At 40.4% G+C, this 14,980-nt stretch overlaps 1 protein-coding gene across 4 annotated transcripts in view; it reads right to left on the bottom strand.

Moving 5' to 3' along the window:
- LOC143879538 (sister chromatid cohesion protein PDS5 homolog D-like) overlaps positions 1-14,980 on the bottom strand; it is a 40,548-nt gene that overhangs the window by 10,866 nt on the left and 14,702 nt on the right. For 3 of the 4 annotated variants that reach the window (XM_077381968.1, XM_077381969.1, XM_077381970.1), the window contains exons 7-12: positions 6,061-6,111; positions 5,002-5,937; positions 4,779-4,889; positions 4,548-4,640; positions 4,309-4,401; positions 391-476 (exon numbers count right to left, since the gene is read on the bottom strand). In XM_077381968.1, the coding sequence (XP_077238083.1) occupies positions 391-476; positions 4,309-4,401; positions 4,548-4,640; positions 4,779-4,889; positions 5,002-5,937; positions 6,061-6,111 (1,370 nt within the window). The remainder of the gene's footprint in view (positions 1-390; positions 477-4,308; positions 4,402-4,547; positions 4,641-4,778; positions 4,890-5,001; positions 5,938-6,060; positions 6,112-14,980) is intronic. The other variant, XM_077381972.1, reaches the window with a different exon arrangement.

Genomic DNA, 14,980 nt, shown 5'->3' on the forward strand with positions numbered 1-14,980 from the left:
TAGCCTAATTTTGCCCTTAACTAGTTGCCCGAAAGGTTTTCTAAATGTTGAGTACTTTGTGCAAGGTTTATTTAATTGCTAATTGATATTTTTCCATCTCTTATTGCTGTTTTAAGCCTTGATATTGCTGCTGTCCGCAAAATAAATTCACAATAAATCAACCTAAATGGTTCCCGTAGGTGCCTTTAGCCTTTAGATTCAGCACTAAGAGTTCCTAGAGTCTTTAACCCCATTAGGAGTGTAGGATTTTCCCTAATTTAGGTATTGTCCTGCATCAGCAATTATAGGCAAGATTACAGTAAAAGGAAAAAAAGAGCCTTAACATCAACAATCATGACTTGTAAATTTAATAATCAAATTGACAAGAAATTATGAAAGGCATGCACGTACTTCTCATCGTCTGGCCACCAAACCTTAATCTTCGAACCAACAAGGCTCCCATCAAGATCTTTAACACGAATAAGAGCTTCAGAAGTCTGAAATTCAAACAAACAATGAATCAACAAATTACAAATCCAGCAGATGGAGAAATATATAACGGTGACACTATATTTACAATTATACACACCGGGATAAAAAAAAGCCTTTCACGACCCTTACAAAGCAAAACATTGAAAGATTATTTTGTACAACAAATGCAACAAACCAAAGCTTAACAAGGATAAGAAGAAAAAAGAATATTGTAAACATCAACATTCAAAAGAATAAAGAAATAGAAAACTAGTGAAACAATACACAGAACATAATATAAGAGTCCAGCCACACAACAAATGTTAGCATTAGCCTATCGATCAAACACTTCCACAATCCATTAAACCGTAATAAGTAATTAATAGACTGAAGCTAGCAACGATATCATAATATACATCGGCATATGATGTCCCAACAGCAAAAGATTCATCATCTCCAACGTGAGACTCTACCCTGCTAACACAAATACCCAATGACCACAATAACAAAGAAAGTGCACAGATCTCTCATTACCAAGATAATGAACCCTATGAAAAGAAGGCAGCAACAGAAATAATGACCTCATAAGATTTTACAAGCCCAAAAAAACTTCTAGAAGTAAAAAGCCTTGCCAAAAATAGATTTAGCCACCTCCCTGCTGTAAACAACCCAAGAATTGAATATCATGCTGGAATTTCTACACCATAAGTATCAAACCCAGAAATTTTAAGGCTATGCGAATATCAGATTATCACAGAAATATTTGTGTACAAAGGATCTCAGGTTTCTGAAATTTCCAGAAAACTAAAATATAGACAACATAATATCCAAAACTCAGAGGTTGTTACAAACGAAAAAATTCAAAATAATAAAAGTCTGAGAAAGAACCGATCTATGGTTTGTAAATAACTAAATACTCTGATCTACAACAAAAAAAAAACACAGAAATTTCACAGGCAGAACTTTCAAGTACTGGAATTTCTGCAGTCAAAATTCAGGGGTTGGAGACCACCCTGAAATAAAAATCCCGCCCTAAACAATCACAGCACAGGAGTACCTTCAAAGTAGCAACAAATGAAGAGGAAGAGAATGTAGTAAGAGAACATGAACTGAAGAGGAATATGTGACAAAAATATTCAAGTTCTGAAACTCATCAAGTTGAGAAGAAATTTAAATCTCAGTAAATTCACGAACAACCCCTAGACTCCATTTTAGACGCAAGGCACTTAGAAAAAGGTTGCAGGTCAAACTAAATACTAATGGTTTCTCAGATTTTTTTAAGGGTAATGATTTCTCAATTTTTGAAAACAGAATTACACTCTTGCAAGAAGACAAATCCTAAATCAGTTAAAACTCTTTAAAATCTTCATAACTTCTAAATCCCAATTGGGCACTTTGACTGGATGTTGGCTAAATCCAACCTAGAATCTTCTGAAACCTTTATGTAAAAAAATTTCAACACTGATAGGCATTGGCATAAAACAAAACTGTGGCAGTAGAGGCAGTAGAGGCAGTAGAGGTAGCGGATTCTAATGTGTCAAAGACAGTATGAAAGAGCCCCAACACTCTTTCAACCGTTGAATTGTGCAGGTCATGCATGCGTTCTTTCTCTCCTCCACTCAGACACACATCTCTTTCATTCACCCTTTTTCCGGCCAATTTTGTTAGGCATTGAACCCAGACGCAGATTTTCATTTCCCTGTTGTTGTTCTTTAAATAGGTCTTCAGAGCTTTTGGATTGTTCTTAACCTGAATTTCTACATTATCTTCCCCAGCAGCATAACAACAACAGGAAACACTAACTAACATTTTCCAATGTAATCATCCTACACTCTGGAGTTGGCCTAAATTTGAAATTTCTAATTTCCACTTCAGTGGCTAAGTTGCCTTTGGAAGACCTTACAAATTATTCAAAAACAGCTAAATTCTCGAATATAATATTTAAACATTTGTCTATCCGCATCTGCCATGAAGAAGAACTGGGAGTGAATGTAACCAATACAGATTAATACTAGTAATATTCCAACTTTCCATAATAAAAGTTGCACTCAGTTTGGTCCTCTGAGTTTCCGAAACTACCAACTTTCTGAAGCATTCAGAGCACACCAAACACCATAGATGAACTTTCTTCTCACCTTTCATGGACACACTTTTTTCAAATTGTGTTGGAACACTAAATTAGAATCTATCCCAAGCCACATACTGAGGAATCCAAATTGAGAATGGAGACAGCTTTCGGCTAAAGAACATCGACCATTTGAGCAATTGTAACCTCGAGAATCGCAATAAAAGGCAGGATAACCCGCCATCCCTGTACTTAAATGTACAGAATGTAGATGCATGTGCTTGCATGGAGAAATAATGAAAAAGACGAGGATCGTGCCAATGTTTATAAACGAGCAACAACCAAACATACAAGCATGGCTAAATTCACTAAGGGGGGCTTAGAATATCAAATTTAAGAAATTGAAAATATTTCTATTCTTAATAATGAAATCAACGGTAGAGTAATGTTAAAAATGGACCAATAAAAAACAATTAAAGCTCACCGAAATGTATGATGATTTGCAAGGATTCTTTATAGGCCATCCACAACGAATTCAATAAATCTCAATAATAATCATGAGTCCTGCCATGAGACAGGATAGGGAAAACCCAAAACTGCAACTGAATGTGCATTGAGAATTTAACCAAGCACTGTCTACAATGTCAAACTCCAATTGCTCCCCAAACCATGTTGACCCACCAAAACTATTGATTATGAGGCTCGTATTTAGCTCCACATAGAAGGCATTACAACTGAACATACATTGAGAATTTGAGCAAGCACTTCCTAAAGTGTTAAACTTAATTGTTCCCCGAAACAACCATGTTGACCTACCAAAACTAATGCCAATGAGGTTCGTATTTGGCTCCACACAGAAGGCATTACAAGTGTCACACAAAAGCTGCTTCTCAATGACAGAAAGGCAATAGCTTTCATGCAAACACCCGTACCATGACTCCTCCAATGACAACTGTAATTCTCACAGAAGTCAAGAGTCCATTCCTTTCCCGCCAAACAAGCCATCAACCAATCAATGACATGCTCAAACCATTGGACCCACCAAATGCTCTCAAAAACTCACCAAAATCTACACCAGTGCCAATGGTTCCAAAAATATCCATTAGACAGAGCCCCATCCTTTCACTCCACGTAAGAGACTCCATCAACAAACACTTCCAGCACCAATATTGACAAAAAAAAAAACTTATAAAAAATAAAAGGATCTCCAACTACGATACCAGGATACTAGTAGAGGACCAATGTATCATGTGCGACATGACACAATACTGATACTTGTACCAGAGACTTCGTAGATAATTCTGCTGATCAAAATAATTTCCATGTTTCAAACCTGTCACCCTTTGAATTAACGATCATGTTTGTAGCTTGTTAATGTTACAAATTTGCAATCAAAATTTTGAGTATGTCAGTCAAAGATATACTAATCTTATCATTTGTTAGATCTATTCAAAGTTTATGGAATTTTATTAATAAAAATCTTGTGTGTTATCCCATGGCATGCGATACCCACATCTATATTTTGAAAATGCCAGTGTCGTATTCCAGTAACATGTCCGAGCCCTTATCCTTAACTGGGTAACATAATTCTCCATGCCCCACCAATGCTATTCTTAACCTTCAGTCCACATGCATGCACCAATCATCATAATGAATGTAAAAAAACTCTAAGGAAGTACTAGGGCAAGGGTGAGTACAGAACAAGTTTTCAAACTCAAAATGCCAACCTGCCCAAGTCTTAACAAGCTGATTCTAGCATGTCTCAGAAAGCATCTACTCAAATAAAATGTTACCTCTTCCATCACTGGAGCACATTTTTTCGTGGTTTTCTTCTTAGGGGATTCCTCCAAATGACTCTCATAATGAATTGATGATTTTGTGGAAGCCTGGGTTGTTGACACCGAGCAACATCAAAAAGCATACAGCAAGAATATTACAAGAACAAAAATTGGATCATAACTGGAATTTTACAGTCCTGATAGTCAGACAGAGAGTTTAAGATTGAAAAAAAAAAAAATCAAAGAAATGTTACCTCTTCCATCACTGGAGCTCGTTTTTTCTTGGTTTTCGTCTTAGGGGTTTCCTCCAAATGAGACTCGTCATGAATTGATGATTTTGTGGAAGCCTGGGATGGTGACACCGAGCAACGTCAAAAAGCATAGAGCAAAAATATTACAAGAAAAAAAATTGGATCATAACTGGAATTTTACAGTCCTGACAGTCAGACAGAGTTGAAATTTTTTTTAAAAGTCAGAAATATTACCACAGTCGCTGGAGCACTTTTTTTCTTGGTTTTCGTCTTAGGGGTTTCCTCCAAATGACTGTCATCAGTAATGGATGATTTTGTGGAAGCCTTGGATGATGACACCATTTTCTGTCCATGCATGAAAGCAAAATGCACCCATTATTATAAAGTTTGAAAAATGATGGCTTGTAACATCTTAGAAATTTAAAATGAAAAATAGGTGATCAGTCATAGATATTACCTTCTGACTCATTTCTTGTGTTTCACCCTTTTGCTGCTTTAATTTAGATCCTTGTCGTTTACTGGATGATCCACCCTCTAATGCATCAAGTACCCTTTTCCCTGAGCGCCGAAGAGGTTTTGCTTCTGAATCACTTATACCCTCAACTTCCTTTTTCGAGCCAACATCCACGGATGGCATGGCAGTATCCTCATTTGCATTCCCTGAGTGTACATTCTTACCGTCAGATTCCTTCTTCGACTTCAAATCCATCAATTGTGTGGCATCCCCTATCTGACCACTCAATAAACTTTCCTGAATTTCTGAAGAAGAAGAAGGACGATCGGCTTCTGCATTTACACCTGCTTTCTTCTTTGGTCCAAGGCGGGCCCTTTTGAGACGAGTTGCATCAGGCAGGCTTCGAGTAGGGGACTGTGGAGCGATATTTATTTCATTATGTGATCCAGTTGATGATGAAATCTCAACTTTCTTTTCATTTTCTAATGGCACATTTGTATCCTTGGTAGATGGACATTCAGAAAGTGAATTACCAGCTTCCTTGTTGGTGTGAACATTTTTTATCTTTGTCGGTTCAATACCCTCTTTTTCACTGCCAAGAGTAAGATCAGAATTCTCCACTGATTGCGCAGAGGAATAGGAATTAGCCTTCCGACCCCTCCTCATGCTAACTTGATCGGGCATTGTTTCAGGTTTCACAGTCGTCGGAGACTCTTTGGAGTGATTACTACGGCGAGATCGTTCGGGCTCATTTTTTGGAGAATTTGTATCAACCAAGGAATCATCATTCTCAGTCTGAGCAGTACCATTGCAAAGAGTAACCACTGGTGTTGGTGGTTTCATCAAAACAGGATCAGCATCCTGAGGACATGTCGCTTCTGGCACCATCTTTTTAGCCTCCTGAGGACATGTCGCTTCTGGCACCATCTTTTTAGCCTCCTGGTCAGTAAACAACACAAACATTGCGTAACTGTTCTCAAATTTCAAGTATTTAATAAAATCTTATTGGGAAGCTGAAAAAATACCGGTACAGAAGAAATACAATCCAACAAGATTACATACCGGCGGCGCTTCATAAGAACCGGTCCTTTCAGATAATTTAGTCTCATCTGCCTGAAGAATGCAGTTAATGAACAAGAAAAATCAATTAGCATGAAGATTATATTCATGTCAGATGCACTTATTGCAAGACCAATAAGCAGAAATTAGAATCAATCACAAACAGTGTTTTAAAACACAGACCAAACTAGTGGGACCTACTTAGTTAGACCAGTCCAACCGTCCGAATTGGCAAGTTAGGTGCAAAGAAGGTGGTCCACTGAAATGTTAAACTTTGCCTCTTAATTTCAAATTATTACTTTTATATCTAAAAAATGTACGAACTAAACAATAATCAATTTACCAACTTAAGATTTTAATTAATAGACAATCTAATTTAAGGCTCCTGATTTCTTAATTCCTTTGAACTTTCTCAGTTAGAAGTTAAATAATATTTTAAAATTTAAGATATCATGAAAGTTACTAATGGAAGTAGGGGGAGTCTGGAGGGACAGCTAGTGATGTGAAATATGTGATTCAGTCATCTTAGCAGATATTTTCCTTTTGAAATTTTTTTTTTTTTTTCAATGATCGCCAATTTTATTAAAAAAGCCGAGGTGGTCGGATTACAAACAGACTGTGAAGCACGGGTGCTTCAAATTGCCTAAAGTACCCGTATCGGGTGCGTATCCGACACGGGTGCGCTCGGGTGCGTCCCGGGTGCGTGTCGGGTGCGCACCCAATTTAAAAAAAAAAAAAATTCCAATTTTACGGTGGGGTGCGGGTCGGGTGCGGTTGGGGTGCGCACCCCGACGCACCCGACACGGTTTTTATGTGTTTTAAAAAAAAAAAAAAAAATACGGCTGTCAATAGCAATTTGGGGGGGGGGGGGGGGGTTTAAGTTATATAAAAGGGTTTTTATTAAAACCCAAAACCCACCGACTCTCTCCCTCACCCTCTCTGCAACTCTCTCTCCCGTCTCTCTCTCGTCTGCAACTCTCTCTCTCTCTCTCTCTCTCTCTCTCTCTCTCTCTCTCCCCGCGTCTCCTCTCTCTCTCTACGTCTCTCTCTCTCGTCTCTCTCTCTCTCTCTCTCTCTCTCTCTCTCTCTCTCTCTCTCCGTGAGAGATCTCTCTCGGCCCGGCCCGAGCTTCTCTCATTTTCTCCTCTCATTTTCAACTCTCCGTGAGAGATCTCTCTCGCCTCCGCCTCCTCCTCCGCCACCGTCGGTCGTCGGAGCCCTAAGCTAACCCTACAAAGGTACTCTCTCTCTCTACTTCTCTCCTCTCTTTTTTTTATTATTATCTATACTCTCTTTCTCTCTCTCTTTTATTTTTATTTGTGATTTGCATTATTCTATTTGTGATTTGCCCTAAAAAATAGCCTAAAGTCCTAACCGATTGTGAGTCACATAAAAATCAATTTGGAGCTCACAATCGGTTGGCATAATCTTAAAATGGAATGTGATTTTGAAGCCCTAAACTGATTTAATTTTCAGTTTGGAGGTCACAATTGGGAATTTCGGATTTAGGGCTTTGGGGCCTAAAGCCCTAAATCCCAAATTTCCAATTGTGAGCTTTCAGGCCATGTTAATTTGAGCTTGTGACATTCAATTGGGAGCCCTTTAGGGCTCAATTAGAGAGGTTAGGTCATTAGGGCTTTAGACTTGATTTATATTATTTTTCATCTGAACCATCAAATGCTAGTAGACTTGATTTATATTCTTTTATTGGTAAGAAAAGATAAATAGACATTATGATCATTAATTGTCCATAAAGCTTATCACTTATTATCTGAAAATTGCAATCTTTGCATAGTTTGGTTTCATTTTCTTGATTGGGAACGAAGATATAAGAACTGATGAGCGATCAAAACATAAAAAGCTCAACAAATGAATATATGCTCTTGGAAGATGAAAATTAGGGAATAGACTATCTTTTTGCTAGCTATTACATTGGAACAATTCAAGGAATTAGAGGACAAGTTACTCTTCATGGTTTTGCACTGTAGTATTGTGTGTGATTTTGCTTTGGTGGTTGCCAATATGGCAATATCTTTGCATGCTTGAGAAAGTTATCAATGAAATAACCTATATTCACTAATCAGCTTGGTTGGTTGGGATCATGGGTCACAAGGCTGGTGTAATTCAGTAGTTGATGTTTTTTCTTAATAATCTTCTCCCATTGTTAATTTCTAATTTTGTCTCAATACAAGTGCCACACCACCCTAATCTTGTTTCCTCTCATTCTTACTTGACTCCCAAAACTAAATTTGTGTTTGTTCTTTTAATAGAATGTCTTCATCCGGGGCTAGTAGCGCCGCCCAAGACACAAATGCACCACCTTCTACTTCTACTGATGAAGACCTCTCGAAGCCCTTATGGAGGTATGCCACTAGATTTGATAAAGATCCTAAGGGTGGAGGGAATGTGAGATGGGAATGTAATTTTTGTCATAAGAGTTGGAATAGCTCCTACACAAGGGTTAGAGCGCACTTGTTGAAGGTATCAGGACAAGGAATCGGAGCGTGTCTTAAGGTGAAAGCAAATGACCTACTCGGAATGCAAAGGTTTGAGGAAGAATGCAAGGAGGCTATGAAGCAAAATGCTCCCAAAAGAGTGCCATTGCCGCCATCATCAAGTAGTGGATCATTGAGTTGCCCAAGTAGTATGTTTGTCCCTCCAAGTTTTGATCTAAAGAGGAGGAAGACAAGTGGTCCAAGTGGAAGTATGAGTGCTATTGAAAAGGCATTTAACATGGCGGCCCGCGATCAAGTACATGGTGAGATTGCTCGGATGTTTTACTCCGGTGGCTTGCCATTTCACCTAGCAAGGAACCCACACTATGCGAGTTCATACTCTTGTGCGGCCAACAATCAAATTTCCGGTTATTTGCCTCCGGGGTACAACTTGCTAAGAACGACTCTACTACAAAAAGAGAGGGCAAATGTTAATAGGTTGTTGCAACCCCTTAGAGAGACATGGAAGGATAAAGGGGTGAGCATTGTTAGTGATGGATGGAGTGACTCACAAAGGCGGCCTCTCATTAACTTTATGGCGGTAACCGAGGGTAGGCCTATGTTTCTCAAGGCGGTAGATTGTTCGGGGGAGACAAAGGACAAAAATTTCATTGCCAACTTGTTGAAGGAGGTAATTATGGAAGTTGGGCATGAAAATGTTGTCCAAGTAATTACCGACAACGCCGCAAATTGCAAGGCGGCCGGGCAACTTATTGAGGCACAGTTTCCTTCCATCTTTTGGACCCCATGTGTGGTGCACACCCTCAACCTTGCTTTGAAGAACATATGTGCGGCGAAGAATGTGGAAGCAAATCAAGTTACATATGACGAATGCAGTTGGATAACGGATGTTTCGGGAGATGCTAGCATCATTAAGAATTTCATAATGAATCATTCCATGAGACTAGCCATATTCAACGAGTTCAACACTTTGAAGTTGCTTGCCGTGGCAGAGACTCGATTTGCGAGTGTTATTGTTATGCTTAAGAGATTGAAACTCTTAAAGCAAGGTCTTCAAGCAATGGTTATTAGCGACAAATGGACTTGTTATAGGGAGGATGACATGGGAAAATCGAGGTTTGTAAAAGAGAAGGTGTTAGATGACATATGGTGGGATTCTATCGACTACATACTCGCATTTACATCCCCCATCTATGACATGCTTAGAGACTGTGACACGGATACGCCTTGCCTTCACTTGGTTTATGATTTGTGGGATACCATGATAGAGAAAGTAAGGGCGGCAATATATAGGAAAGAAGGAAAGAGGAAAGAAGAGGAGTCCAAATTTTTTGACGTGGTGCACGAGATTCTTGTTGCTCGTTGGAACAAGAGCAACACTCCACTTCATTGCTTGGCTCATTCATTGAATCCAAGGTTAGGTGACTTTAAATTTATTTGGATTATTAGTTATTTATGTTTATTTCCAAGTTCTAACTTTTGACTTGAAATTTGAAGCTAAATTAGTTTTTTCTTTCTTAAAGGTATTATAGTGAGCAATGGCTTAGTGAAGATTCAAGTAGGGTGCCTCCACATAAGGATGCAGAAATTTATACTGAGAGGATGAAGTGCTTCAAGAGGTACTTCACCAATTCTTCGGACCGAACAAGAGCTAATGTGGAGTTCGCGCAATTCTCCATGAAGTCCGGATTATTCAATGATGTTGATTCCATCAATGAACGGTTCACTATCAAGCCTCATGAGTGGTGGGCCATCCATGGTACATGTGCCCCTATGCTTCAAAGCATAGCTTTGAAGATTCTTATGCAACCTTCATCGTCATCTTGTGCCGAGAGGAATTGGAGCACTTACTCTTTTGTGCATTCTCTCAAGAGGAACAAGATGACTCCACAACGAGCTGAAGATTTGGTTTTCGTTCATAGCAATCTTCGGCTTCTCTCAAGACAAACTCCACAATATAAGCAAGGAGAGACAAAGATGTGGGACATAGGTGGAGATACATTTGATTCCTTCGAGGATGTAGGGGTACTTGAAGTTGCTAGTCTTTCTTTGGATGAGCCGGAGTTGGAGTCCATTGTTTTTACCGACGACGTAGAGGACGATGTTGTCGATATTGGAGCTGAAGCCTGAAGCGACTGACTTCTAGGATTGATGATGCATTGATGCTTTATGTTATTTTGGTGCTTTATGTTATTTTGGTGTTTTAATGATGAACTTAATCACGTATGAAATGAAGAGTAATATTAGAATTTTCCATTTTGGTGAATGGTGATGTTATTGTTATTTGATTGCTTTCCTATTTTTTTTAAAAAAAATTAATAAAAATTATTATTATATTCAACGCACCCGAACGCACCCGCACCCAAGTTTTTTGGAAAATCACGTACCCGCGTACCCGTGTCGTGTCGCACCGCACCCCGCACCCGTGCTTTGAAACAGAAAGAACAGAGAGAAAAGTACAAGGGCACCAAAGATAAGTCAAGGAGGAAGGGAGTCAAAAAGAGCCAAAGATTCCTTTGACACTCCCAATCTAGCTAATCTATCGGCCAACTCATTAGCCGATCTACGAACATGATGAAAAGATAGTACCATAGATCTGGAGCAATCTGAAATTTAGTCAAAGGTGAATCGAATCTCTAAGGGTTCTTTAAAGATCCATTGAGCCACTTAATTACATTTAGGGAGTCTCCTTTGATCACCACGTTGTTCAGCCCATGTGATGCCAATAGTTTGATGCCTTGGTGAGCAGCACGGACCTTAGCTTCTGTAGCATCCGCAACCCCTATAGGCCCTGCAAAGGACCGCAACCACCTGATCATTCCTTAGAACCCCCCCCCCTCCCAATTCCGACCGAGCCTAGGTTTCCCAAGCTAGACCCGTCTTCCACTTTTGGACAACAACTTGCTTCTTCTCCATTCCCAAGCAAACTTCCTTCCAACCCTCCCAGAGATCATATGCCGAGACAAAGGCAAAGGATGGAATAGATTTCACCCAAGCGATAGTGAGGGCAATCACTTTAGTGAAGAGAGAAACGGAACTCCTCGCATAACCTTTGAAAAGTCTCGCGTTTCTTTCCTTCCAAAGAACCCAGATAGTGGCAAGAAGGGTTACGTCCCACAAAATTTTCCCTTTTTTCCTCCAAGCGGCCAGAGACCAATCCTTGTAGAAGCTCCATGAGCGATTGAGGAAAAACCCAATTAATTCCAAACCGGTTGAGTAGTTTACCCCATACATCTCTCGCCACTTTACAATATTAGCAGGTGGTTAGCTGACTCTCCTGCCTCGAAGCACATTGCACAGTGATCAATAATTATCATCTTCCTTCTCCTCAAGAAGTCTATTGTCTGAATCCTCTCAAGACAAGCCGCCCAACCAAATAAGCCCACCCTAGGAGGGACTGGGATATTCCACACTTTACCAATTTTTGCAGTCTCGGGGCAAGCAATGAGTTGAAAATAAACGGACTTTACAGTTAAATCACCTGATGAGTTCCAGAACCAAACCCTCTTGTCCTCGCCATCTTGCTTAATATATCCCTCTTCAAGAACTTCCAGCATCTTAGCCCTAGAATGTCTCTCCAAACAGTCCTATCCTGCCGTCTGAATCTGTCCTCTGATACCCAGTGACTCGAAGAAGCACCATATTTAGCCTCTATGACTTTCACCCAAAGATGATTTTCCTCCTTACCATATCTCCAAAGCCATTTCCGTAGAAGGGCTACATCCATTTCTTTAACTCTTCTTATCCCAAGTCCACCACTCTTCATCGGCTTGGACACTTCTTTCCATTTAACCAAAGGTATCCCTTTCTTGTCTTCTGATCCGCCCCATAGGAAACGTCTTTGGATCTATTCGATTTTCTTGGCTACACCCATACGACAGTTAAATATCGCCATCTGATAAACGGGGATATTCGCCATCACAACTTTTATAAGACTAAGCATGCCCCCTCTCGACACCAAGTTCTTTTTCCAATTATCAAGTCTACTACCCACTCTTTCGATAATATGATTCCAACAATGCTTCTTTGCTCTGACTGCTCCCATCGGCAAACCCAGATAGACTCAGGGGAAACTGTCCATTTCACACCCGCCAGACCACAGAGTGCCTCCACCTCAACGTTAATACCAAAAACTCTTGATTTTGAAAAATTGGACCTTTGCCCCGTAATTACTTCGTAACACCGCATATTAACTTTCAAGTTTAATACACAAAGCACATCAGTAGATGAGAAGAGGAGGGTGTCAATCTGTATGGAGGATCTGCTACTCTCTTGCTAACGGAAAGAAGGGGGAGAAGTAAAAAAACAAGTCAAAAAAAGTTCCCAATGATTTCCGGCATTTGAACTAATGAGCTCTGAGGGGAGGAAGAAATATGCATGGAGGAAGAAATCCGAATGGAGGAAGAAAATCACTCCAAATGGTCTTCCCCCGAAGGTAAATCCTGGAAGATGGCCAGGAGATTGGACTTGTCCATCTTGTCATTATCATAACTTCAAATGGTGCTCGAGATGCCGGTGGTGCTCTCAGCACAAAAAGAAAAGAAAGACATCGGGGTCCATTTTTTCTGGGTCAAATAATCATCAAGCTTGGGCCATTAACAACAATGAGGACGAGTCGTGGCCGGATTCTGGAGAAATTTCCCTCCAGAGAGACAAAGGGGGTCCGACCTTATTGTAGCCAAAAAGGAAGTGGGATCTCGAATTAACATCTTAAAAGCATGTTTAATTGGAAGAAGGAAGGACCTAACGGGAATTTAGATGAGCATTGGGTGTGGGCTAAAAACCTTTGGAGCATCTCGTCCCTTACTTGCCTCTGTTTATTAGTGAAAGATGAAGTCCTCTTTATGTTTGAATCAATAGATCAGGCGTCTAAAATTCTGGCCAAAGGAGTCGAAGCATGTGGTAATCAATTACTATCCCTGTCAACTTGGTCTCGGGATTATATTCAGGGAGCGGAAGAGCTTTGGGTCAACTTCTACGGAATTCCGCTACATGCATAGGCAACCTCAACTGTGGAAGCTTTGGGAAGCTTTTTTGGTCAAGTTCTGGACGTAAGAATGAAGGGAGGACATAGGCAATGTATGAGCTTTGTTTCGGCTAGAATCCTTGCCCCCAGATGGAAATTTTCTTGTACCTTTGTTCTTCTCTGGGTTTCGAATACGGCTTTCTCTATAGGAGTTGAACTCTCTTCTTCCTTAGGAAGGTTGAGTCAATCGGTGGACCCTCTCAGAGCCTCATGTTTCCCTCCGCCGAACCCTTTAGAACTGCCTCCTTTGGTTCATTCAGGCTCCCTGGTTCTCACTCGGCGGCCTTGGTCCTGCCGGAGGTTAGCGAGAATCAGGCGCCGACTGGTTGGAGGTCTTTCGGAAAAAAGACCGTTGTACCCTTGGATACCTCCCTGTTGAATTCAAATTTCAAACCCCATAGGAAAATTAATCAGAGTATCCCCACTTTACCCCCGCCCTCCTGTCTTCCTTCCTCTGGCCTATCAAATAAATCTGTGGAGGGGCCCTCGATTCCAAGGCTTGTGGGTCCTACGTGTGACAGGACAACTTGTCCTGGAAATTTCTACCCTTCGCAGCGATCCTAGGCATGTACGCTACCGACCTGGAAAAGCAGAATCGAGGTACCGATTCGCGATAATCGGTGAGGTCAAAAAGGAAGTGAGGTGTTTCTCCTAAAGGTGGCTCGAATCATCATTACTTATAGTATAACATTTATGGTATCTTGAGATATCTGAAGGGGATGATTTGTACAGTGTCAGAATCTATGCTAGTGCCTTTTTGTCGATGCTTGCATTGTTATAGGTATTTTTGTCTTATTATACCCGGAAGCCGAAGAGTTAGTATCTTTGGTCAAAAGTGTATCTGGCTCCATAAATGCTTTCAAATCAAGCATGGAACCTCCCCTTTTTCGTGGTTGATGAGGGGGCGGTTATTGTAAGTGGTTTCTGGTATTAGTAAGCGGTTACCCCCTTAATATAAGAACCTTTAGAAGCAAAGCATTGCAACGAAATTCCAGTCCTAAGGCAAGCTTTTCTAAGAAAAATGGATCACCAGAATCAACCCCCCCCCCGGTCCTCTTCCTCGGTCACAAGTCGAAAAAGGAAGCGCCACATGGATCAGTCAGACTTGGAGGAGGCATTGTTAAGGACTAGGGGCATGAATTACGATGAAGAAAAAGCTTCTAAGTCCTTTCCTACACCTAGGGAAGGCATCAGTGAATTTGCAAAAAGGGAATGGACTTTATTTAAAAGAGAAGCCAACAGGAGAAGGGAAGTCGTTTTTAGCTTAACTGGGACTTATAACGTGAAAGAAACCCATAAGCCAATCCATAAACATCCTCTTTTCGTTAAACTCTTGATGGACGAAAGAAGAGAAAGGTGGGTTGGAATGGGAAGCGAAGAAAGAGGCAGGGATTAGGAAGCTGGAAGAAAAGATGCTGGGTGGAAATACTTCGGAAAATAG

The sequence above is a fragment of the Tasmannia lanceolata genome, unplaced genomic scaffold (assembly GCF_043159265.1).
Source record: "Tasmannia lanceolata isolate RefF3 unplaced genomic scaffold, GAP_Taslan_0.1 ptg000006l, whole genome shotgun sequence".
NCBI classification, from domain to species: Eukaryota; Viridiplantae; Streptophyta; class Magnoliopsida; order Canellales; family Winteraceae; genus Tasmannia; species Tasmannia lanceolata.